The sequence below is a fragment of the Nycticebus coucang genome, chromosome 1 (assembly GCF_027406575.1).
Source record: "Nycticebus coucang isolate mNycCou1 chromosome 1, mNycCou1.pri, whole genome shotgun sequence".
NCBI classification, from domain to species: Eukaryota; Metazoa; Chordata; class Mammalia; order Primates; family Lorisidae; genus Nycticebus; species Nycticebus coucang.
In genome coordinates, this window is record NC_069780.1 from 33158924 (window position 1) to 33183771 (window position 24848).

Genomic DNA, 24848 nt, shown 5'->3' on the forward strand with positions numbered 1-24848 from the left:
GACTTCTATACTGGGATGGAGGAATCAAGCATCATATAAACAGGTAGACCAAGGCTTTATACCCGAGATGAGTTGAGAAGTTGATATTTACGAACAGCAAACAGGGAACCAGTTCTCTCACTTACCAAGTCTTTCCTTCCAAAAAGAAAAAAATATCCTGCAGGATAAACAGATAGGAGTAGATTTGTTTTATGAGTTTCCAATTCTGAGATCATTTGCATTTGAAGAGGAGATGAGCCTTTCTATCTTCTCTTCAAAGATAGAAGATACAAGATGGGGTGATACTGCTTCATGGTAAAGCCTGTGCCCCTGGCATTGTGCCAAGGACTGGAGCTTCACACAAATCAGTGACTAAAGAGCTTCATGTGCTACTAGTTCTGCTTAGATTTCTTTTTCTAAAGCTTAGGTCTTCACAAGCAAAAATAGATGAGAGTCAGAAGAGGAGAGGGAAGTATTCCTCTTAGAGCAATTAAAATACATGGATTCCTACATACAGAATACCTAACACAAACAGTACATTACATTAAAACACTTGCTTAAAAAAACGGCCCTACTTTTTGCAGCAATCCTGCTGTGTGGGAGTTAGCCAGGTTGTGTGTGCCTCCTCTAGTCTAGTCTATACACCAAGAACCAAAAAAAGAAGAGCAGTCACAGTGTGTGGCTCGATGAACATCAAAGCCAAGTTGGCCATGAATTATTTTCCTTTGTGTTCCTCTTGCTCAGGTCATAAAGCACACACGATGCTACAGAAAAGGGTAAAAGACAATGTCAAGAGCTGTGTAATTGTTGGGACCCTTAGTGGTAAAGGGCAGAAATGTTGCAACTGAAAGGGCATTTAAGAAATAAAGAGTTTTTAAATAACATCTGAAAAAAATCTCTTACCAGTGGCAGCTGAAAACTGTCTGTTTTTTCTTATCCACATTTTTAAAAAAATACAGAGAAAGTCAAAGATATAACTTCAACAATATTTACTTTGAATTATAATCTTATGCAATGTTCGGACTATTAAAGTAACAAGAATCATAGAATCCCCCACCAAAGAGTTCCCAAGAAAGTTCCTAAGTCCTATGTTCTATAGCAAGAAATAGATGCCTATTCTAAATGTAACTCTCTCTCTGATGCATTGTTTTGTTTTCTTCATGCTTTTACTCCTTTTTGTCTGTGTCCCCTGTCTGACCCCCTATTCCACCTTTGAATCTTAGGTTTCCTATTAATCTTAAAATATTATTTTCTCTTGTCTTTGTATTTTTAACATCATTGAAGAAACACTGAAAAATAAAGATAATAAACAAAATGGGAACAGTAAAGATAATTGGTAGTCACATTCCAAAGTTTTTTAACACTGCAGTATCTCATTTCACTGTAGTTTTTTTCATTATACACACACATGTTGACTAAAATAGGCATCCTACATTTCCTGCATGTGAACTTATATTCTTCAATGCATTGTAAACACCTTTCCATGCCCATAATATAAATCTCCATTGTTTATAACTGCATAATATTCTACCTGATATACATATATAAGTTAGTTTACTAAACCCTGACAGTTGAATTGTGTCTGTCTTATAAATACTGATGTTAAGTGTTCATTTTTATATATTATCTTTATACAATAATATGATTATTTCTTTAGGATGAATTTCTAAAAGCAGAGTTGTTCGATCAAAGGGCTTTTGACAATTACTGCCTGAAAATTTTAGAAAAAATGAGCTAATTTATATTCCCATTACCCATATATGACTTTTTCATTTATCCACTACTTGCCAACACTAAACACAATAAATATTTATATCTTCATAAACTTGTAATAGGCCAAAAAAGATATTGTGTTGTTTAAATCCATTTTACTTAGGATCTTGAACAATTTTCTTATGTATTTAACTATCTGTATTTCATCTCTAATAAATGCTTTTTAAAAATGATTACTAGGATATTCATCTTTTTGTAATAGATTTATAATGTCTCTTTAATTAGCAAGTATATTACTCCTACCTGTCTTATATAGTAGAAATGATTTTTCCAGTTTATCCTTTGACTTTTAACATTGTTTATGACTGCTTCTGGTTTTGTTTTTAGTCTATACAGTTGTACAGAACTGGATTTTTATTTTATTTTATTTTTTATTTCAGGCTAGGTTACAATGCTTGCATTTATTAGGTATAGTCCCAGTTGCAGTTGTGTCCTGCACCCAAGAAGTGTGCCATACACCTCCACATTGTGTTCATTAAGTGGGCGCAGACCAATTCCCCTCCCTTCCCCTGTATCCTCCCCCCTCCCCCAACTTGAATTGAATTGAGTTTTCCTCTTATGTGGGTATGTATTAGATTGTCTGCTGGCTTCATAGTAGATAAAGAACTAGATTTTTAAATAGATTTATCATATTTTTCTAATGTGGCTTTTGGATTTTGTGCCTTGGTTAGAAACTGCAACATTAGTTTTTAAAAGTGTAATCAATGTTAGTTTTTAAAAGTATAATCTCATGTTTTCTTAAAATTATTCTATGGTTACATTTTTTAAAATTAAGTATGTTATCTCTCTGGAAATTATTTTGGTATAAATAATGATGCAGAAATGCATTTTTATTATTTTTTTATATGGCTAGCTAGTTATCATAACATTAATACTGAATAATTCATTTTTTCGATTAAATAGGAATGTCATGTTACCATGTACTTAATTTGCATACACATTTGTATCTATTTCTTGATTTTCTAGTTTGTGCTACTCATTAGTCTTTATGTGTAATAGCACCAAACTTTTTTTTTAGTGTCTTTATAATTTATTTTAATATTCAGTATAAATGGATTACTAATCTTAGCTCAGCACTTTTTTCTCCACCATTATTTTCTTACATGCTTCCTTTTTTAAAAGCCTTTTTCTTTTTACACAGAAAAATTATCCAGGTGTTGTGGCAGGCACCTATAGTCCCAGCTACGTGGGAGGTGGAGGCAAGAGGATCTCTTGAGCCCCAGGGTTTGCGTTTGCTGTGCTGCCACGGCAAACTGTACCCAGGCACTGTACCCAGGGTGAGAGAGTAAGACAGTTGTCAAAAAGAAAAAAAAAATTTCTCTTTTTAAAAAATATTATGTAGCCACAGTTTAAGTAGCAAAATCGTTCTATAAGATTTGCCAAGAATAATAATCTCCTACCTGCCCCTAAATGCTCTTCTTCAGAACGTACTATTTTCACATCTTTTAGCTGACTATTTTAGTATCTACCTTTATGACTCTAAAAATATGCTTGTTTTTTCCTTTTTAGGTATTATCTATTGACTTGCCCCTGTGGGAGGAAAGAATTTATCTCTCTTTTTTACCTCTTACCTCCCCCTCTCCCCACACACTTTCTATCTCTTCATTCTCTGTATGAAGTTACATTGTGGTTTGGTTAAAGCAATAATCAATATCTGAATTATTATATGATGAGTAAATTTCTTTTCAGAACTAAAACTTGGAGTAAAATGATTACCTGTTTTTCTGGGAATTAACAATTGTCAACTATCATTTCCATTCTCTTCCTCTTCTCTCTCTGCTTCCTCTTTCTTACTTTTCTCCTCACTAACCTTTAAGGCCAAACTAATGGCCAGTTAACTATGTGGTTTTTTAAGACAATCAGATGCAAAATTCATACTATCAATGCCCTCTCTCTAAAAGGGCCTCTCCCAGAGCTTCTGGGCCTATTGAGCTTGGACTGTTGACATTAGGCATAGCCTCTTTTAAAAACTCCACCCACATCCACCACCCCAGAGATTCTTTTTGCCCCTTTCCTATATTGGTTCTCTCTCATTTTGATGGAATGTATCCTTCAATAATGTACTTTACTTCTCAAAGAATGCATGGCAAGTAAAACTTTTAGAAGTTTATATCTGAAATGTTTTTATTTTACTCTCACATATGATTTATAATTACATTGGGGGTAGAATTCTACATTGGAAATCATTTGCCATTAGAATTTAAAGATAAGTCATTGTTTTCTAGCTTTCAGTGTTGCTATGGGAAATCTGAAGCTTGAGAAATGGTTAAACATTGCCTCTCGTTATCACTGGTTTTCTCTGTTATTACCATTTCTATATTGTCTTTACATCTTCTAAAATTTGTTAATAATTTTCTATTTATTTTACAGTTATCTTTTATTCATGACAAATGCTATTTGTTTATTTGTATAGCAATATATAGTTTCCTTTAAAAGTGACTTAAGGTTTTTTAAAAGGAGACTAGATTTTAAAATTTCAATAACAGTACAGATGTTTGTGCCTATAAGTAAATATTTAGGATACTTGTCCTAAAATAGAGGAAATTCAAAAAAATACAGTAGTATATGCCTTATGTTGAATATCTGATTTTTTCTGGTTTTTAACATATTTTTTTCATTGTTTAAATGTCGATTTTATTTTCATGTGCAACTTTTTTCTTTTATTTTTAATGTGCAGCTTTTCATAGAAAAACTCCATGCTGCTAAAAAAAAAAAAATAAAAGACAGCTGTGTTTACTTGATTTTGTAAAATGCCACTAATAATTTGTAATGAGATTAGTATAGCTACTTATGGCACTAAATACTTTCAAAAATATTCATAAGACAGAGGAAAATGAAACTATTGCAAATTAATTAAGTATTTTAGTTTTCAGCCCAAGATGTATAGGAAAGTGTTACACATTCGGTTACTTATTGTGGGGGAGACATGTGATAACTAGCTTCCTGGCTGCCATGGGACATGTCACACATCTGCCTTGTGTAGTTATCAGAACTTAATCTAACCGGATGGGATTAGATGGGGATGAACTTTGTGGCACTGAATGCATGCAGTGTCATTATCTTACATAACATATCCACTATCTTTTCTGCTATATTGCTTGTCTGTGTGGTGCAGATATCAGAACATCATTGCTCATGGTTGGGAACTGTCCAAAGTGTATTTCTGAAGTCAAAAGTGTCTAGAGATTTGTCTTTCTTGAGAATGCTTGGTTTAGGATAGATATTTGTGATGCTTTCTTAAAAAATCAATAATCATTTATAATTGTTACTATTCTCATTTGAAACATGAAAAGGAGAGAATATATATAACCCTGATGCCAACAAATGATGGAAAAAGAAGTAATAACACTATTTGGACACAACTAAAGGGCCTAGGTTAGTATTTTGGCAGGTGTAAATAAGGAATCAAAAAGGGCAGCACAAAGATGCAAGTATATCCTTCAATATATCTGGGTTTTTTGTTTTTTGTCATTATGACAAGTATATGTATAACAATAGGCCACACTAATAAGCCATCTTATTAGGTTAGATTTTCTTTTATTGAAATGTTTGATTATATTTATATTTTGATAATATTTTCAGTTATTTCTCAAAGATTAAATAAATTACTATTGGTGATAATCAAAGGAAAAACAAAGAAGAAATTCTAATCATATTCATATAGATAACATGATTTACTTCTATATCTTTGACTTGTTTCTTATTTACGTGAATTATTTCTACTTAAGTACCGAAACTGTATTGTTAAAAAAAAAATATCCCTGTTGGATGGTGCCTGTGGCTCAAAGGAGTAGGGCACCAGCCCCATATGCCAGAGGTAGCGGGTTCAAGCCCAGCCCTGGCCAAAAACTGCAAAAAAAATCCCTGTTTCAGATACATAAGAAAATGCTGTCCTTCATATTCAAAGGTTTTGCTACTGATATACTATCAGTTAGAAAATACATTTTAGTTGTTATTTTCTCAATATTTCTAATAGATTTATAGATTTACACTTCACACTGTGTTCTTAGAACCAATAATCTATCTCTGACTTTCTCTTTTTCTTTTTCTCCTTCCCTCACCATCACCCTCTCTCCTTACTTCCCTCCCTTTCTTCCTTAATAAATTTGACAGAAATGGGTAGGAAGTACAAGATAAAGCTATTTAAGCAACTCTTTTCTCCCTTGCAAACCTTTAATTTTTTTTCTTAAATCAATGTTATCTTTGATTTATTTTAGTCTTAGTGTTAATGCTATCATTTTATCTGCATGTGAACAAAATTCCACAGTCATTTATTCAGGACCATAGATAATTTTTTTTTTTTTTTTTTTGTAGAGACAGAGTCTCACTGTACCGCCCTCGGGTAGAGTGCCGTGGTGTCACACGGCTCACAGCAACCTCTAACTCTTGGGTTTACGCAATTCTCTTGCCTCAGCCTCCAGAGCAGCTGGGACTACAAGCGCCCGCCACAACGCCCGGCTATTTTTTTGTTGCAGTTTGGCCTGGGCCGGTTTTGAACCCGCTACCCTCGGCATATGGGGCCAGCACCCTACTCACTGAGCCACAGGCGCCGCCCATCAGGACCATAGGTAATTTTTTAAAAAATCAATATAAAAGGGCGGCGCCTGTGGCTCAGTCGGTAAGGCGCCAGCCCCATATACCGAGGGTGGCGGGTTCAAACCCGGCCCCGGCCAAACTGCAACCAAAAAATAGCCGGGTGTTGTGGCGGGCGCCTATAGTCCCAGCTACTTGGGAGGCTGAGGCAAGAGAATCGCTTAAGCCCAGGAGTTGGAGGTTGCTGTGAGCTGTGTGAGGCCACAGCGCTTTACTGAGGACCATAAAGTGAGACTCTGTCTCTACAAAAAAAAAAAAATCAATATAAAAAAGCACATTACAGAAAATCTGAGACCTTTATCATTTCTCGGTCTACAAATATGTATCGAAAGGAACATTGTATGTCATGCTGGAAATACAGTGTGACAGAGAAATTGATCATAAGCTGGTAAATAGGAAAACAAAATGATTGCAGATAGTGGTAAGTGATATGATGACACTCAAACGGGAAGGTGAGATAGTGACTGGTATGAGTGTGCGTGCACGTCTGGGTTTGCATGCACATGTGCATGTACATGTGGTAATAAAAGTTCCTTGGTTTCTCATTTATCAAATGAAGAGTTGAATTAGATAATCTGTAAGATGACTTCAGACCTTTTCTAATGATGCTAATTTTCCAATTCAGTTCAACATTTTTCATCTGTTTTACTATTCTAATTATGTAGTTTATTGTTTGTCCATTAGTACTTGAAAAAATGGAGGTATGAAAAATCCACCTATTGGGATTTGAAAACATTGTCTCTATTTCCTATGAATACTGTCTTTATTTGTCTTGGCATAGTGAGGCTTTTAGAAATCACTGACTTCTGGCTGAATGATCACTGAGAGTGGCTGGACAGTCACGTGGCTACTTGCAGCTTCTTCCCCTCCTGTGAACTACATGGCCTGTTGGAACTGCTCTCTCTTCATCTCAGACGATGCTAGTCACTTGAAGATCTGGTGGCTAAAGAGTTCTACATGGGAAGTCATTGTGTGATAGAAGTGATTAGTGATAGTAATAGTGATAATAATTAGGCAACTGTCACATTCATCACAAATCTCTTTTGAGGACTGTAATAGAACCTCTGAAACACTGTAAATGCAACTTTTCATTTTGGTGGAAGAGAGATGACAATGCTTTCTTTGACTATACTTTGCAAGTCATCTATTTAGATTTTTAAATAATGAGTTTATGTTTCTCACTAATTGTCACAAAAGTATCACTGGGAAAATGCATTTTTCTTGGCTTTCATGGAAAAATACATTTTGAAATTATTTCCCACTGTATTATAATGACTGTTATTTAAAAAAGTATAAGGATGAAAATTGTGCTTTGAGCCCCTCTTAGTGGACAGATATATTTGGGGTTTTTTAGGTTTTGTTTAGTAGTAGTCTTCCACCTTTGCTTTTTTCTATCATTGTTTGCACTAGCTTTCATTTAGAAATTTTATATAGGAAACAAGAGATAGAAAGTTTCAGGAGTAATAATTAAAAACTCACAAAAGCAAAAGGAGTTAATAAAGCAATGTTTTTTAAACTGATATTATTTATCTCTACTATAGAGGCAAACCAAACTTATTGGACATGGGCTCTTTGATGATCAAACCAATTCAGCGTGTGATGAAATACCCCTTATTACTGTGCGAGCTTCGGAATTCTACCCCTCCCTACCACCCAGATTACAGAGCACTGGAGGACGCCTTTGCTGCTGTGAAGGACATTAATGTTAACATCAACGAACTGAAAAGAAGGAAAGATTTAGGTAGGAAGAGATATGATTAGCGGTTCTCAACCTGTGGGTCGCGACCCCTTTGTAACAATGAAAATACATTGTGGCATTAGGAAGGTTGAGAACCACTGGATATGATGAATTGGTTGTTTTCCACATCTGGATTGTTGTGTATATGTTTCTAAGAATCAGAATGTCTAAACAGCAGTTGCATTGAACGTGATCATTTGAAATCTAGTTAGATGCTGGAGAGGGTAGAATGTGGGTTGGTCTTACTAGCTGGGTTCAGGAGAAGATGACATTAAAAAAAATTAAACAGCTGTATATTTAAGCTCATTTAAGGCCACTGCATTGCTGGTGAAGTCTATGGGCTGAAGACACACATACCCTGTAGTCCTCCTATCACTGGAGGTATGTGTGGCAAGAAGGAGACATGGCCAGGCAGTCCTAGCACAGGGAAGTGAGTACAGAAAGCAACTGGGAAAGGGGCTAATCCAGGTGAGGGGTCCGGCAAGTTCAATGGGTTCATTTGGTCCTAGCATCCAGGGAATGGAGATTTTTTTCAGTAATTATTTCTCTACTGAAGCAAGAATTAACAAATTATTTTTAACTATAATATCTGTAAAGTAAGGTGTAAAATTAGTGTTTAATTTATATTATATAAATTTCAAAACAGGAAAGATAATGGTTCCTGAAAATCCAGAGATAGTAATGCATTGGTATAGGCTGTGGGTCCTCCCTCATGTGATTTGTATCCATAAAGTTCTCAATTGTCCTTGTACTCCTGTTATTAAATCTCAATCCAACCAAAAAGCAATAGCAGGACTTTAGAACTAATTTGGCCAGCCACTTATTTTTTGTTTTCATAATATTTATTAAAAACTAATATATTTGTAATAATAAATTGAAATTACAAAGAAATCTATAGAATAAAAGTGCCAGTTATGGAGTAAAAGAAACCAAACAAACTGAAAAGACAGTATACAAAGGAATACTGTCCAGAATATATAATTATTGACATTAAATCAATTATAAAAACACTTAAATATGAGAAAGGTTAATAATGAAAAGCAATCTGCAGAAAGGCCAAAAAGTTTTAAAATGCTAAGCTTCACTAATAATCTGGAAAATGCAAATTAAAATCACAATGCCATACCATTCCCAGCCCAAAAGATTGGCAAAAAAAAGAAGATAATGCTAAGTGCAAAATCTCAATTTTAATCCACAGTTTCATAAACTGGAATCATCACTTCAGAGAGAACAACATGACAATATCTAGTAAAGCTGAAGATTCACACACCAGAGATTCATAAAATTAATTTCTAGGTATTAGCTCTAGAGAAACTCTTGCGCATTTGCTTAAAACAATATGTACTAGTAACTAGCATTGAGATATACTAAACTAGCATTTAGTATATTTAGAGATATACTATAACTAGCATTCAGATATACTAAAAAGGCTTATGTATTTATCCAGATAATAGATAAATAAACTACATATTATACAGATTGATACCACAAGAAGATAGAAATTAATGAAATAAAAGTATATGTATCCGTTAGGTTAATCACAAAAACAGAATTTTAAGCTTAAAAGTAAATAAATTAGCAGACAATAGAAGAATATGTGTAATATGTAATATTTATAAGGTTTAAAAATATTTGAAATAATACTATGCATTATATGATTCCAGACATCCACAATAAAGGCATAAAAATAGATAAAGGAATAACAAACCATGTTATTTAGTGTAACAATCCCCTTAGGGATCAAACATGGGGATCAGGGAGGCTTCAACAGTTTTGTGGGTTTTTTTTTTTTTTAATAAAAAGATTGGAAACAGAGTAAGATGTTAAGATTTGGCAGAGCTGGAAGTTAGATAATGGCTGATATATTATTCTTCCTACTTTTCTGTTTGCTTAAACTATTTTGAAGTTTTAAAGAGTAAAATTTTTTCACTTCCATCTTTCTAGTTTACATAGCTAACATTTTATTAAGTTTGCTTCAAACTTTCCATGTCCTTTTTCCTATTTTCTTTTTCCTGTATCTCTGTCCCCTCTCCTCTGTCCCCTCTTACCTTCCTTTCTCCCTTTCATTCTTTATTGCCTTCCTGCAACATGAATGGTAACACAGTTTTGCTTTATTTATTTTGCTTTGTTTTGTTGAGACAAGAGTCTAGCTCTGCCGTCTGAGCTAGAATGCAACGGTATCATCATAGGTCACAGCAACCTCAAACTCCTGAGCTCAAGTGATCCTCCTGTCTCACCCTCCCAGAGTGCTAGGATTATAAGTGTGAGCCACTGTACCCAGCCCACAGTTGGTTTTCCTCAAAAAATTTTATCATTTATCATAAACATTCTTCCGATTAATATTTTCTTTTTTTGAGACAGTCTTCAGCTGTCACCCTGGGTAGAGTGCCATGGCGTCATAGTTCACAGCAACCTCCAACTCTTGGGTTCAAGCGATCCTCTTGCCTCAGTTTTTCTATTTTTGGTAGAGATGGGGTCTCCCTCTTGCTCAGGCTGTTTTAAACTTGTGAGCTCAAGCTATCCACCTGCTGCAGCCTCCCAGAATGCTAGGATTATAGGCATGAGCCACCGTGCCCAGCTCTTCCAATTAATATTGTATCCTTTTTATTGTTTCCATACTACCCAATTATGAGTGTATCATAATTTTTTCAACTGTTTTTTTTATCGATACCTTGCTATTAGATAAAATGGTGCAGCAAACAAAACTTTGTATACTAGCTCAGTGCTGCTAACTCAGTGAGTAGGGTGCCAGCCACATACACCAAAGGTGGCCGGTTCGAGCCCAGCCTAGGCCTGCTAAACAACAATGACAATTGCAACCAAAAAGTAGCTGGGTGTTGTGGTGGGCACCGTAGTCCCAGCTACTTGGGAGGCTGAGGCAAGAGAATCACTTAAGCCCAAGAGTTTGAGGTTGCTGTGAGCTGTAATGCCACAGCACTACCGAGGGTGACATAGTGAAACTCTGACTCAAAAAAAAAAAACAAAAAACTTTGTATACTTAATTATGGAAATTATATTTCTTTACATGACTTCCTGGTTATAGACCATGATTGTTTTTATTTTTGTTAGGATCTGCCAAAATGTTGTTTATAGTAACTGTGTTAATTTAATCCTCATCAGCAGTGCATAAGATTGTCCATCTCCCTACACTCTTATCAGCACGGAATATTAGGGCTAAGTAAGATTTTGAAGAATCTAAGAGGTAAAAATGATTTTAAGGTAAGTAAAGCTCAGAGAGATTACTCAACTTGCTCCAATTGCTCAGCTCCTGGAGGGGCACTTTAGGACCTGAGGTCTCTGTACATGGGGTACCACTGCCTGATTTCCCATTCCAGAAGCCCCAGATAATAGATGTATTATCGGAGAAGAAAGGGAGAGCTGTTTTCCTAACATCAGGGATTTATTTAATATGGGAAACAAATGAACCCAGAATCTTGAGAAGTTTGTGTCCTTGAATGGCTGACTTTCTGAAAGTCACTGAGTACCCTCCAACAGAACTGGGCAGTGGGACCAGAGCTTATAGCACCTGTAACAGAGGGTCAAAATCACTAAAGACTTTTATTTGGCATATAAATGCTGGTCTTGAAAACTGTGCATGAAGTGCACACTTTCTATGCTGCATGTTTTCACATATGTTATATTCTTCCTTTTTAGTTTTGAAATACAAGAAGAATGATGAGGATGAATCACTTAAAGACAAACTGTCTAAACTAAATATTCATTCAATTAGCAAGAAATCAAAAAGAGTGACAAATCATCTAAAGATTCTGACCAGAGGAGAATCACAGGTAATTGTTCTTCAGCCACACACATTTTCCCAGGGAACACAAACAGTGATATTTTTGTGAGGTTTTGTTTTGTTTCATCAGGGAGATTTCTAGGATAGTGAGAATCAAGGTAAATGCTCTATGCACGTCTGTGTTCTCTCTCTCTCTGTCTTGCAGGGGTGGTTTTGATACTGTCTTAGCTGTGGCCTTCTACTCAGGAAGCAAAGGACAGATAGGGACATAAGGACATGTGACCTAAAGATGCTGCTCCAGGAATCCTGACGCTTGTCACCAACCAGCACATACTCACATACTCTCCCCCAAAGCAACACCCCGCTTCCAGCCCTGCTTTACATCTGATTTAAAAATAACTCATTCCTTTAGGGTTCCCTTGATATTCATTTATCTTTGTTTCACCTATAAAAACAAAGGGTTTAGGGTGGCGCCTGTGGTTCAAAGGGGTTGGGCACCGGCCCCATATGCCAGAAGTGGCGGGTTCAAACCCAGCCCTGCCCCCAAACTACAAAACGAACAAAAAACCCAAAAAAAACAAAGGGTTTACATGCAAAACTCAGTGTGATTTTCTTTTTCTACTTTGTATCTCCTTCATCTTTCCTTACTCCCCAGAGGCACATAATATTAGTGGGTAATTGTTCTTCGTCAGCTGTTTAGCTTGGTTTGAACCACTTTCATTTCAACTCCTAATAAATAATGGATGGATGAGCAAAGACTCTTAGACTTTAATGTGTGTAAGAATTACCCGAGAAGCTTGCTGAAAGATAAATTCTAAGGTTCCACCTGATTCAGTGGTGAAATTAGAAGCCTGTATTTTTACAAACACTCCAGATATTTTGAAGTTAATGAACTTGAAATAAGTGATCAATGGAACACATTTTGAGAATCACAGGGCAGAAAGCTCATGATACTGAGGTAGAAATACAGTGTGTTTACTGTATTACAGCAACACAGTAGGACAAAGAGGACAGTTCTTAGGATACTATATAGTCCTTTTTACCCTCCTTCTCATTTGCCTGTTTTCATCACGTATTAACTTCTCTAAGGCTTTTAGTTTGAACAAGAGGCAACTATATGTTGGTTCAGCATTGCTTATAGATGGCTATGCTGTAGTTTTTTGTCCTTCTTCATCAAGTCTTTGCAGCTTTCTGACAACTTACATAGACGCAGCCTCTTCCTCCTCTGAACACCTAATACACTTACATCCCAATCTTGGTATTATTCATATGGGCAGGAGTCAGCATAGGGTAAAAATTAAGAGCAGGGTCTTTGAAATTCTGTAAACTTGGGTTTGAGCCCCACCTCTTCCACTTAATAAGTATCTGTCTGGAGGCACCTAAATTCAATGGAATCATGTATAAATTGGTATTACACGTGGGATGGCTGAGATGATGCATGTGTGAAGAAAGCACCTAATGCAGTATGCAAGCACTCAATATGTACTGTCTGTCACTACCACGGTCATCATCGTCATCATTATTCTCTGTCATTGTCCTGTACTGTGACTTACTTTTGTGCGGACTTTTTGTTTCCTAGGTGAAGTAAACTTCCGATATGGTGTATTAATCATGCTTTTTTCTTTCTCTATTGTATAATGTTTTGACATATTAAAATACCTTCCTGGCTGAGGAGAGATTGCCACTTCTAAGGCTAGCCAATTCTTAGAGGTAGCAAACAGCTGGGAATGAAACTTCCTCTACAAACCAACCAATCCCACGTATGTAGCTACAACCACTTCCCTATCTTTTACACACCAAGCCAATAATTCTGCAGCCTTAAATCATCCAAGGTCAGATACCAGGCAAGGAGAGACAATCCCTATAGCTCAAAGCCATGGAAATTATTCAAAGTAACCAATTCTAAACTATTCATTCTGCACTGCCTTGCCTTTCCCCAGGAAACTTCAGTAGAGACTCTGGCCTAGACTTTCTCTTCACTCTTATTTTCTGCTAGCTGACTAAAGCCTGGTGCTTTTCCTGTGGCCCTGTGTGGAATATAATAACCTGTGAGATGATAAACTTCCTCCTTGCAAGCCTTGTTGTTTCCTCTCGTGCCTGTACTGAATTTACCATATGGTAGCCACACGGGCATTCGTAGAACACATGGTCTGAATCATTCTTCTATTTGCTTCTTTATGTCCTTCTAAGAGCTCTCTAGGTCCATTGCATTTGGGGGCTACTCTTCTTAACACAGAACTATATTGTGGGAAGTTGGGACATTTATGGTTATTTGTTCACAGATTAGGGAAAAGATAATCAAGATATCTCATCTAAAAACAAAAGTAATAAAATTGAAGTGGAAATTCACTTAAGAAGTGATTTTAGCCCCTGTAGGGCTGTGTAAATGTAGTGCAAACAATTCTGCCCCACTCTTTGGAATTTTGCTTCTGGCTCAAGACAACTCTATTGAGGAACAATATGCAGCCTCTAATTCTGGGCAGGCTTTTGAATAACCTGTTATGTTCTTTACCATATTTATCATCAGCTTCTTGTATTTTTCAATTGTGAACTAGAAGTGAATTGTAGTTAAAGTAGCCTGAAGGGATATTAATTAGATTTTCCCCCTTAATCTTTTGAGAGGATGTCCTGTCAGCAATGAAGCATTTTACTGTTAATCAGAAAATCAGCTGCATAGGCTGGACTAGAGAAGAGATAAATCTTGAATCAATCAATTTTGCACTTGTCAGCAGCTCAGGTGAAATATCGGTAGACTTAGGGTATAAAGCTATTACCCAAGAGGAAGATTCTATTCAATTCATCATGCATGTATTGAACTCTCATGTACCAGGCACTATGTAAGAGATTGGGAATACAAAGATTAAAAGGTACAGATTCTGAAATCAGACTGCTTGGGCTTGAATCCTGATTCTACCTATTACCATGGGCAAGTTTTCCCCTATATTATTTAGGGTACAGGCCACATATCTGTCACAAAAAGACTCCAAAGCATAGTAGCTTAAATTAGGTAGTCATTTATTTCTCTCTCTTATAACTTTTCTGAGATGTGAGTGCAAGTGGACTCTGCTTCCTGAGATCCTTCAGGAACCCCATTCTCCCAGCACTTGTTTTAAACACATTGTCTTCATCTACCTGATGGAAGTTGGGTTACTGCATGTCTTCATTCAAGTGTCAAGGACAATATTATAAGGCTGAGACTCAGAAATGAAACACAAGGCTTTGCTCACATCCTGTGTGCCTCAATCAGTTACAACGGCAGAGCCATCTGCAAGGAGTTTGGGAAATACAGTCTTTAGCAAGGCAGCCACCTGTCCAACTTATACTAGAGGTGTGGGTTTTGTCAGCAAAAGGATGACAGGAGAGTGTTAAGAATGCCTGCCATACCTCCTGAAGCTACTATTTCTTCTCCCACTGTATAAGAATTAAAATGAGGGGTGGCACCTGTAGCTCAGTGGGTAGGGCACTGGTCACATACACCAAGGTGGATTTGAACCCAGCCTGGGCCTGCTAAAACAACAATAACAACTGCAACAAAAAAATAGCCGGGTGTTGTGGTGGGCACCTGTAGTCCCAGCTACTTGGGAGGCTAAGGCAAGAGAATCGTTTGAGCCCAAGAGTTTGAGGTTGCTGTGAGCTGTGATGCCATGGCACTCTACCCAGGGTGACAGCTTGAGACTCTGTCTCAAAAAAAAGAATTACGAGAAAATGGGGAGATAGATTTGGGTATAGTGTCTGGAACATAGTCAGTGTTCAATAAATGTTAGCAATTATTATCATTAAGAAAAAAATACTTAATCTCAAACACTTGGAATCCATCAGTGGCAGGAATCACTTAAACCTTAACTAGGGTTATTAGAGCTCATAGGAGGGAGTAATTCATTTTCTACAGTGGGAAGAATAGGAAGGGAGGTAGTATTTCTAGAGAAGTGACATGTGAATTAGTCTTTAAAAAATAAACAGAATTTTGCAAGGCAGAAAAGGAACAGAAGCATATTCCAGTAAAAGAAAACAGTATGAAAAAGGGTTGGTTATAGGGAGTAGAACTGGGCAGTATTTATCATAGTGTAATCCTTGACCCTCTGACTTCAGTATCATCTGGGTCCCAGCCAAGATATACAAAATAAAACAGCTGGTGATGGATCCTTGGAAGGTGCATTTTAAAAAATTGCCCTGCATACTTTTATATACACCAGGTTGAGGTGGAGCACTGTTATCCTAAGACAGAGGGTATTGGATTTTTATATGGATTACAAAGGACTCTGCCACCTATTTAATAAAAAATGTTCTAGATAAAACAGAGTTAGGAGATTTAAAAAGAAAATAAAACATCACCATTTTCTGAATTACATGTAAATCAGTTGCTAAATGGCCTCCTTCCATTTTTCATTCAGGACTAAGACCAACCACCTTAAGAAACATGAACCAAGAACCTCTACAGTTGTTACCCTGGCTGAACTGAACAACATAAACTATTCCTATTCCAAGAAACATTTGTATGTTCATATAGATTTTGCCACCATGAGGCTGGTTCTAATCTTTTTTTTGATAGTCATTTTGATTGCCAGGAAATATTGCTTGCCATTAATAGCAATAATAAGTGTGTGTTCCATGGGCGGCGCCTGTGGTTCAGTGAGTAGGGTGCCGGCCCCATATACCAAGGGTGGTGGGTTCAAACCCAGCCCCGGCCAAACTGCAACAAAAAAATAGCCGGGCATTGTGGCGGGCGCCTGTAGTCCCAGCTGCTCGGGAGGCTGAGGCAAGAGAATCATGTAAGCCCAAGAGCTGGAGGTTGCTGTGAGCCGTGTGACCCCATGGCACTCTACCGAGGGCGGTACACTGAGACTCTGTCTCTACAAAAAAAAAAGTGTGTGTTCCTAGAAAATTTCAGTTTATAAAAAGTCCATCTTTCTCTATATTGAGATTGAAAAAAAAAAACCACACACATATGACAACAAACAGAAGGACAATTTTTGCTAAATTTATATATCATCCTTCAAATTCGAGTTGATAAATAATTACATTTCTTTAACCATGAATCTAAGAATATTTTCTAAATAAGCAATGTGAAATAAGCCAGATTGAGTTATATGAGAAAAACAATAAATTCCAGCCAACAGATTCAAATTCAGCTATTTTAAAAACCCCAATATGTGATATAATTTGGGTACCTACGTATAGACTCTGCTATTAAAAACTGCTGAAAAGTTTTACAGTCCTACAGCTACTGAGGTATGGGTGAAGCTATGTGAAAATGAATAACAGCAAATTAAGCTGCATGATGTGGCTTTTCTACACTAATTCAACATCAGTTGTATTGTGTGCTAACATAGAAAGTACTGTGTTAAGATAGTCAGAATACCATAAAATGTTTTCATATCAACAAGGAATTTTTTTTTTTTTTTTTTTTTTTTTACAGTTTTTGGCTGGGGCTGGGTTTGAACTTGTCACCTCCAGGATATGGGGCCAGCGCCCTCTCCTCGAGCCACAGGCACCACCCCTAACAAGAAATTTTTTTTTTTTTTTTATTGTTGGGGATTCATTGACAAGAAATTTTTTTAATGTGCTGAGTTAATATGACAGTGCTATTTTTTTAAATTTTAGATACTCTTGAATTATGAAACTAAATAATTTCCTATATATTTTAGGTGAAAGACAATACCTTTAACAGAGAAGAAAAGCTATTTAGATCTTTAGAAAAGACTGTGAGGCACTGTGTGAGGAACATTTCGTTCTGTCTTCAACACATACAGGTAGGTGAGACACAACTGTCTTCAATAATTCTATAAGAATGCACTAATTTCCATGGTTACTATGAAGATTAAATGTGACCATTCATTGATATGGTGATACTGCATCAAATTTGGAATGATGCAAACTGCTGGTAAAGTAAACCAATATGAAAACTTGAGTTTTGCTCTTTGTCCCCTTAACTGCTCCACCCTCTTCGCCAACCTAAATCCCCATACTGTGGGACTTTTGCTCAGATGATTGCCATGTTGGCCATCAGCATGCTTTCTTTATAACAGAGATGACTTCACTAATGCAAAATTGCATATGCAGCAGAAATTTTGTTTAACTGTACTAACATCTCTTTCTAGAATTTAAAATAAGTATAAAAATCAGTACAAAGGAAAATAAAATGAACTACAAAATAAGATGAACTACAATATGCAATGCTCCTGTGTCATTGTGCTACAGGGCAAATACCCCCACAAACTTCTAGTCTACTAGGAGGATGTCCTGTCCGTCACAAGAATCAGTTTTAAAACAACCATTGGGAGTTACAATTATTCTCAGTAGAAAGATCAGTTAGGAATTTCTTCTAATGGATCTCATAAAGAGGACACAATATCCTTAATAACATCTTCATACGAGATATGAAAAGTTAGTAGTTACTTGTAAATCAGTTACTAATGGCTGTTCCCATTTTCCAGAAGGTTTTCTTTTAGATACCTGTTCCTGGTAGCAGACTTTTACCCTCTTAGATAAAATATCACACTGGCAAAGGATTCAGTTGACAAGCACAATGATTTGGAGATAAAATTCCATGTTACATAAGGGGATGCATCATTCTGTTCTTATTTATTGGGATGTGAACACTGATTTTACAATCAGGTTTGTTGTTCTCGTCCTAAAGTGCCATCATCTGTGAGAAGAAAACCAAAACACAGTTGTAACAGCCAGAGAGCAGAGGGAAGCCTGTCCTTTATGTTTCTTTAGAGGAGAAAATGCCTCTTGGAGACATCTACAGGAAAGGCTATTATTTTCAACTAATTGATTCAAGAAAAATGTGAGCCTTTTCTCTTAAAGAGAGCATTAAATTCATTAAAGAAAGCTGATAATGTAAAGCAAACAGGAAAGATTTTTAAAAAGAGGGATTTGTAAGAATTGCATGAGGGAAGAATGAGGGAATTTGTAATAGACTCCATTTAGTCAAGGAGAGTCTCATATGGAGTATTATGAGAAAGTGATAGGGGGAAAAGTCAGGAAATAGATTATTACAAGTAACCAAACTGTACAGAATATTCATGAATTTTTTTCCTTTAATCTCTCTGTGGTAACAGAGGGTTATAATAATGAAATACATACTTGGAATATATTTAGTTTTAATGACCTCAGAACTTGCCCCTCTTGTAACTTTGTTCTTGGGTTTCAGGATGCCATGCCTTTGGCTCTGCAGAGTGTAATGAACCTCCGAGAGATTTCATACGGTAAAGATGAAGAGGAGAGGGGCTATTCAGAGACCCTGAGTAATGCCTCAAATCCCTGTCATGACTTTGTGAGTTATTTATATTCACAGATAAATACAAATTAAATAGTGACATTAAAAGAAAAGCTGCTTTTCATTTATTTTTTAAGAGTTAGAAATAAAACACTCACTAAAGCAAATAGTAATGTCAAAATTAGTAGATTTAAACAGGAATTTTTAAAATCATTAAATATTTTTGAAGTGGCTTAGTGAGGATTTTATTATAATAGAAATTTAAGAGGACTACACACTGTGTATCTTAAAGTGGTCAGTGTCAGAACAGCTTTTAAAATTAATATTTATTCTAAGTTTGCATATGCTATATCAAGAATTTAAGTTAGAAAGCTATGATTTGCTTAAAGGAGTCTCTGGAAATGTCTGGGGTCTTTACAGAAGGAACAAAGGAAATCCCTGAGGATGTGACTATTATTGACATATCATATCCTGAAAAGCAAGGCAAGCTTCCTGTTGAGAAAGGATTTTTACTTAAGAGCAAGTAAAAGTCCATTGCAAAATATTTTCCATGTTAAAATGTGTGTTTTCTTAAGAGTTCTGTAAAAAAAAAAAAAAAAAGGCTTGGAAATCATAAAAACATGTTTGAACCAATAAAATATATGAGTAGTAAGCTAGTCTGGTAGTCTGGGTGATATTAACGTAGTACCTTGTGTTTCAATGGGTATTATTATTTCATAGTAATATTTCAAGAATTACATAGAAATACGTGTAATAGATGCCTTCATCTTGAATGTGACATCTATGTGCTAGCATTATTGTTATTTTGCGTCAGACAAATCTTCACTGAGTGATCCTTACATTGGAGGACATTTAGCAATCCTGGCCTAACCGCTCAAAATCTCAGTAGCATCCCCCATGTCAAGTTGTTGTGACAACCAGTGAAGAGTCCCACATATTTCCAAACCCTAAGAAATAACACATTCTTCACCTTTGTAGAGCACCACAGAGAAGCACCTTGTTTTCTTGTTTTCATTCCTCATTCATACTGAGGAATGAAAAGTTAGGATTATATCTGAACTACGATGATAGAGAAATAGGCAAATTCACAAATGGGTAAGTGGATAGGTGGATAAGTAAGTGGGTAGATAGATACACATAAGATTTTATAGCATATATTTAATAGAAAAAATGTGGCTAGTTCTTTACATATTTTCTGGATTTGATCACAGAGAGCACATTTTAGAAAAGTCCTTAAGAAAAGTCTCTTTAGCTTAATTCCAATACATCTAGTCAGTAAGTATTTACTAAGTACCATCTGGGAGCATGGTATGCAGCGTCTGCCTCAGCAAGCATGCTCCAGAATTTGACAGAAAGAAGACAGAGGTGTTCTGCCTATCTTGCGTAAAACCACAAGATGATTATTATGCTAAAGTAAAGTAACTATTAGAATGTTTAATATAAAGTAATTTTTAAATGGATAACTTACATAGAACTCTTTCTAAAAATCAGATATTAAGAATTCAGTATCTATCTAAAGGCAGAACAATTGTTCCTATCTAATCATGAATGATATTTGTCCACACATTTTATGTTGGACAAAGTATTAAAATAAAATCTGATTCTCACTTCTTCTAACTGTTCTTATGCACAGGTGAATCAGTTCAAGTTTGTGAGTTACTGGAGATACATATACACACACACAAAAAAAATGCAAACACAGGGAGGGTACCAAAAAAAGGTATACGCATTTTAAGAAAGGAAAAAACTGTATTAAAATCATAATACTCAAGTTATACTTGACTTCTGCAATTACAAGAGGTGCTCAAACGTGACTGACTTGTATTCATCTTTTTTTATTGGTATATATTGAGTATTACAATTGTAATACAGTTTTTCCTTTCTTAAAATGTGCATACATTTTCTGGTACCCTCTGTATATGGTGTATATAGTAATTATCTTGTAATTCTATAGTTAGAGTACCTGTTGAATCCAGCCAAGTCACAAACAGTAATTTATCCCACATAAAATAGATTCTTTGCTTAGTCAAGGGACTCATCAAACAGTAGGTGTACATTGATTACTGAATAAGCTAGACATCAAATTTAATCTGTGTTAGCTATTGCTGGTGCCAAAAAAGAGATTGGTTTCCCTCTGTTCTAGATTTCCTGTCAGTTTGAAGTTACTAGGGGGCATCTAAATTAATTAGTACAAGCTAGTGCTCAGGTACTGATTTCCTATGACATACTTTGAGGTATAAATGAGAAACCCACCTTCAAATTACTACATATCACAATATAATAATGTAATTCAAGCATATACGATAAAGGATAAAGTAGGATCAGCAAACATAGAATGCTAGTGCATTTCAGAATAGAGGAAAGGAAAGAGAAATAGAAAAAATTAAATGATCTAGTGATGACATGGGGTTGGGCACTAACATGAAGTTCATTTTCAATGATTCAGACCTAAAAATGCAACAATTTCAGACACAGACAAGCTTCAGCTTAATCCTTCAATGTATTCTAAAAGGAAGATATAATTCTGTAGTACTTTCTGTCTGTAGAGTAAAATACCTATTCTAAGGGACTACTATTTGTGTTGGGGATCCAATTCCACTGCCAAAAGAAAGTCCCCAAGGCAGCCAGGAATTTGTGGCTGGTATGAGAGGAACAAGGTACAGTGACCTATATTCCTTTTGCTGCTAGCAAAGGATGGAGGGACATGTCTTGGCAGTAAAAGGCTGAGATTACTACTATTCCTCACCCCCATGTGCTGGAATTTTGGCTCTGGAATTAGAAAGAAGGGGAAAGGGAAAGTGTGAAAGGAGATGACCAGTAACACAACCAATGGCCGTAAAGAGAAAGAGCTGTGTTTTGGACGAGCAGGCTTTATCTTTTGTCTTCCTCTTCAGGCTCAACGTTAATAGCCTAGAGTTACTATTTCAAGTCTTTGCATAGGTTTAGCTAGACATTAAAAATGACCATATCCTCTTTAACTTGGTTAGATGCTTTCCTGTTTGCCCATGTGCTCCTGCAGAGAAGAGATGAGCCTGCTGATAGTTCTGGACATGGTATGGAGGATTGTTCCTTCCTCTGTAATGAGATGGTTTTCTCTTCTGGCAGGCAGCTCACTTACAGAGACTCATCCTGACCCCGCTGTCAGCCCTGCTGTCCTTATTCCCAGGGCCTCACAAGCTCATCCAGAAACGCTATGACAAACTGCTGGACTACAACAGCTACCTGCAACGGTCTGCAGGAGATGAGTCAGACTTGGCCAAAAGGGAATATGAGGCCCTCAATGCCCAGCTGGTGGAAGAGCTCCAGGTGTTCAACCAGGCTGCTCTGAGGATTCTGTTGAACTGCCTATGCAGCTTCATCACCCTTCTCCGGGACCTGATGCTCCTGGCACAGCAGGCTTATTCCACGGTGGTGCCGGTAAGCATAGCACCTTGGCCTACTAGGCCTACTAGAAACCATACCCCTGCAAAACAACTGTCCAGAGCATATGTGGTGTCAGGTGTATGTGGTGGTGGTTGGGGCGGGGGGGTTGATGTATTTTAACTGAAGCCAGTCAGAAGGTCTTCTGGTCCTCATCTTTCTTCCCCACAGGAACTAAAAGAGAGTTTCCTAGTTCAGGTTTGCTGTGACTACACATTGGTAGATCTTTTTTGGAGATTCCTCTTCAAGTACCAAACACTTTGCTCCACCTGCCTGACACTACATTGAAGCTATTGATTTAGATTCTATATTCCTTCCCTAATTCACAGTTCTTAGATGTCAAGCATGGCTATTTAAGATGTGACTTTTATTAGGTCATATTTTTTGTCCAACTAAAAGAGGAAGAGTATTTACAAAGTAAAATTTGTAAAAAGAAAAGATGTGGCTTTTAAAAGAAGGCTATTTCAGCATAATAATAGAGACAGGATAACTGTCATGCCATTCTTTGTTTTGCTTTAATTTTTCTTCTAGGAGGAGAAGATTGGGGTGTGTGTGTGTGTATCTTCACTTCCCATAAGAATATTATTTTATCGGGTGGTGCCTGTGGCTCAAAGAGTAGGGTGCCGGCCCCATACACCGGAGGTGGCGGGTTTAAGCCCAGCCCCGGCCAAAAACTGCAAAAAGAAAAAAATAAATAAATAAAATAAAATAGTAAAAAATAAAAAAAGAATATTATTTTATCATTATTTTCCTGATGAGGAAGAAAAACATTCACAACTCGATTATCAACTTAAAAAACATCGGGGGGGGGGGCCTTGGTGTGTGTCACACTTTATGGGGGCAAGACATGATTGCAAGAGGGACTTTACCTAACAATTGCAATCAGTGTAACCTGGCTTACTGTACCCTCAATGAAGCCCCAACAATAAAAAAAAAAAAAAAAAAAAAAAAATTATCAGGATTGGGAAAGCCAAAAAAAAAAAAAAAATCAGCTTGATTTGTCAGCCCTTCCTTTCAAGTATATAGTTCTCACTCAGTTGTTAATCTATTCAATGGACAACACCAGGAGCAGAACTAATTGTCCCTGCTTTATTATCTATTGTGTATTTAATTAACTTTTAACTTATACTTTGAATTAAATTGAATAAACAGACGCTGTATTTACATGATTGAAAGTCAAAACTATATAAAAATGTATAAGCAGTCTCATATCATACCCCTCTCCCCTCCCACTCTAATATTTATTTTTTATCCATTTAGGGCTTCTTTATGCCAATAAAAATGAATGCAAATACATATTTTTACTTTCTAAAACTAAACCCCCAAACTACCTTATTATATACACCATTCTGCAATTTGCTTTTTAGCAATATATCCTGGGTTGTTTCCACGTCAATATATAGAGAGCTTCCTCATTCTTTTACAGCTTTATGGTTATTGACTGCATGTCTGTATGATGACCTATAACCAGTTCCCTATTTCTTTGGTAACAACTTTATTGTAATATAATTCACAACCATATATATACCCACTTAAAGTATACTTTAAAGTATAAAGAGTTTTAGCATATACACGAGAGTCGACCATGCATCAATTTTGACTCATTTGTCATCCCCTTCAAAAGAAACCCTGTACTCATCCACATTTCTCCTCAACCACTCCAGCCATAGGTAACCATCAATTTACTTTCTGCCTCTACAGATTTCCCTATTCTGGACAGTTTGTATAAATTCAGTCATATAATATGGGGTTCTTTGTTACTGGCTTCTTTCATTTAGTATAATGTTTCAAGGTTCATTTATTTTGTAGTATGTTTCAGTATTTAATTCTTTTAACTGACAAGTAGTATTCCATTGTATGGATAGGCCATGCTTTACTTATTCATTCATCACTTGATGGACATTGAGTTATTTCCACTTTTTGACTATCATATATGATAAATAATGCTGCTATAAACATTCAGGTTTTTAGTGGATACATATTCTATTCAAGTTGTTTGTGTAGGGTAACAGTCTGACTGACGTACTTTGAGGGGAGTGTCTCTGGGCTCAGTGCACATCTATTCTCTCTTTTTTTTTTTTATTGTTGGGGATTCATGAATGGAGAAGCATGAATCCTATTCTCTTAATTAACTTGTTTCCAGTAAAAATCCTCCATCCTATTTGTGCTTTGTGTCTCCTACTTTATAAACTCTTTATTTTACCATTTACAGAGAAGAAAACATCATCTGCCAAGGCAAGGAAGTGACAATCACTCAACTTCAGTGATATAAAGTATCTTGGGATCCAACTGCTTTGAAAACAGTTCCAGTTGTCTTTAACTGTATAACAAATTACACAAAACATGGTATAAGGAAACAACCAATAGTCATTTATTATTATTTA

At 36.2% G+C, this 24848-nt stretch overlaps 2 protein-coding genes across 4 annotated transcripts in view; one reads left to right on the forward strand and one right to left on the reverse strand.

Annotated features, from left to right (window-relative positions):
- Positions 1-24848, forward strand: part of ARHGEF38 (Rho guanine nucleotide exchange factor 38) — a 139686-nt gene that overhangs the window by 98480 nt on the left and 16358 nt on the right. Inside the window, exons 6-10 of the mRNA XM_053561058.1 lie at positions 7887-8086; positions 11738-11871; positions 17468-17572; positions 18979-19101; positions 22150-22461. Of these exons, the coding sequence (XP_053417033.1) occupies positions 7887-8086; positions 11738-11871; positions 17468-17572; positions 18979-19101; positions 22150-22461 (874 nt within the window). The remainder of the gene's footprint in view (positions 1-7886; positions 8087-11737; positions 11872-17467; positions 17573-18978; positions 19102-22149; positions 22462-24848) is intronic.
- INTS12 (integrator complex subunit 12) overlaps positions 1-24848 on the reverse strand; it is a 98531-nt gene that overhangs the window by 26880 nt on the left and 46803 nt on the right. The window lies entirely within an intron of this gene.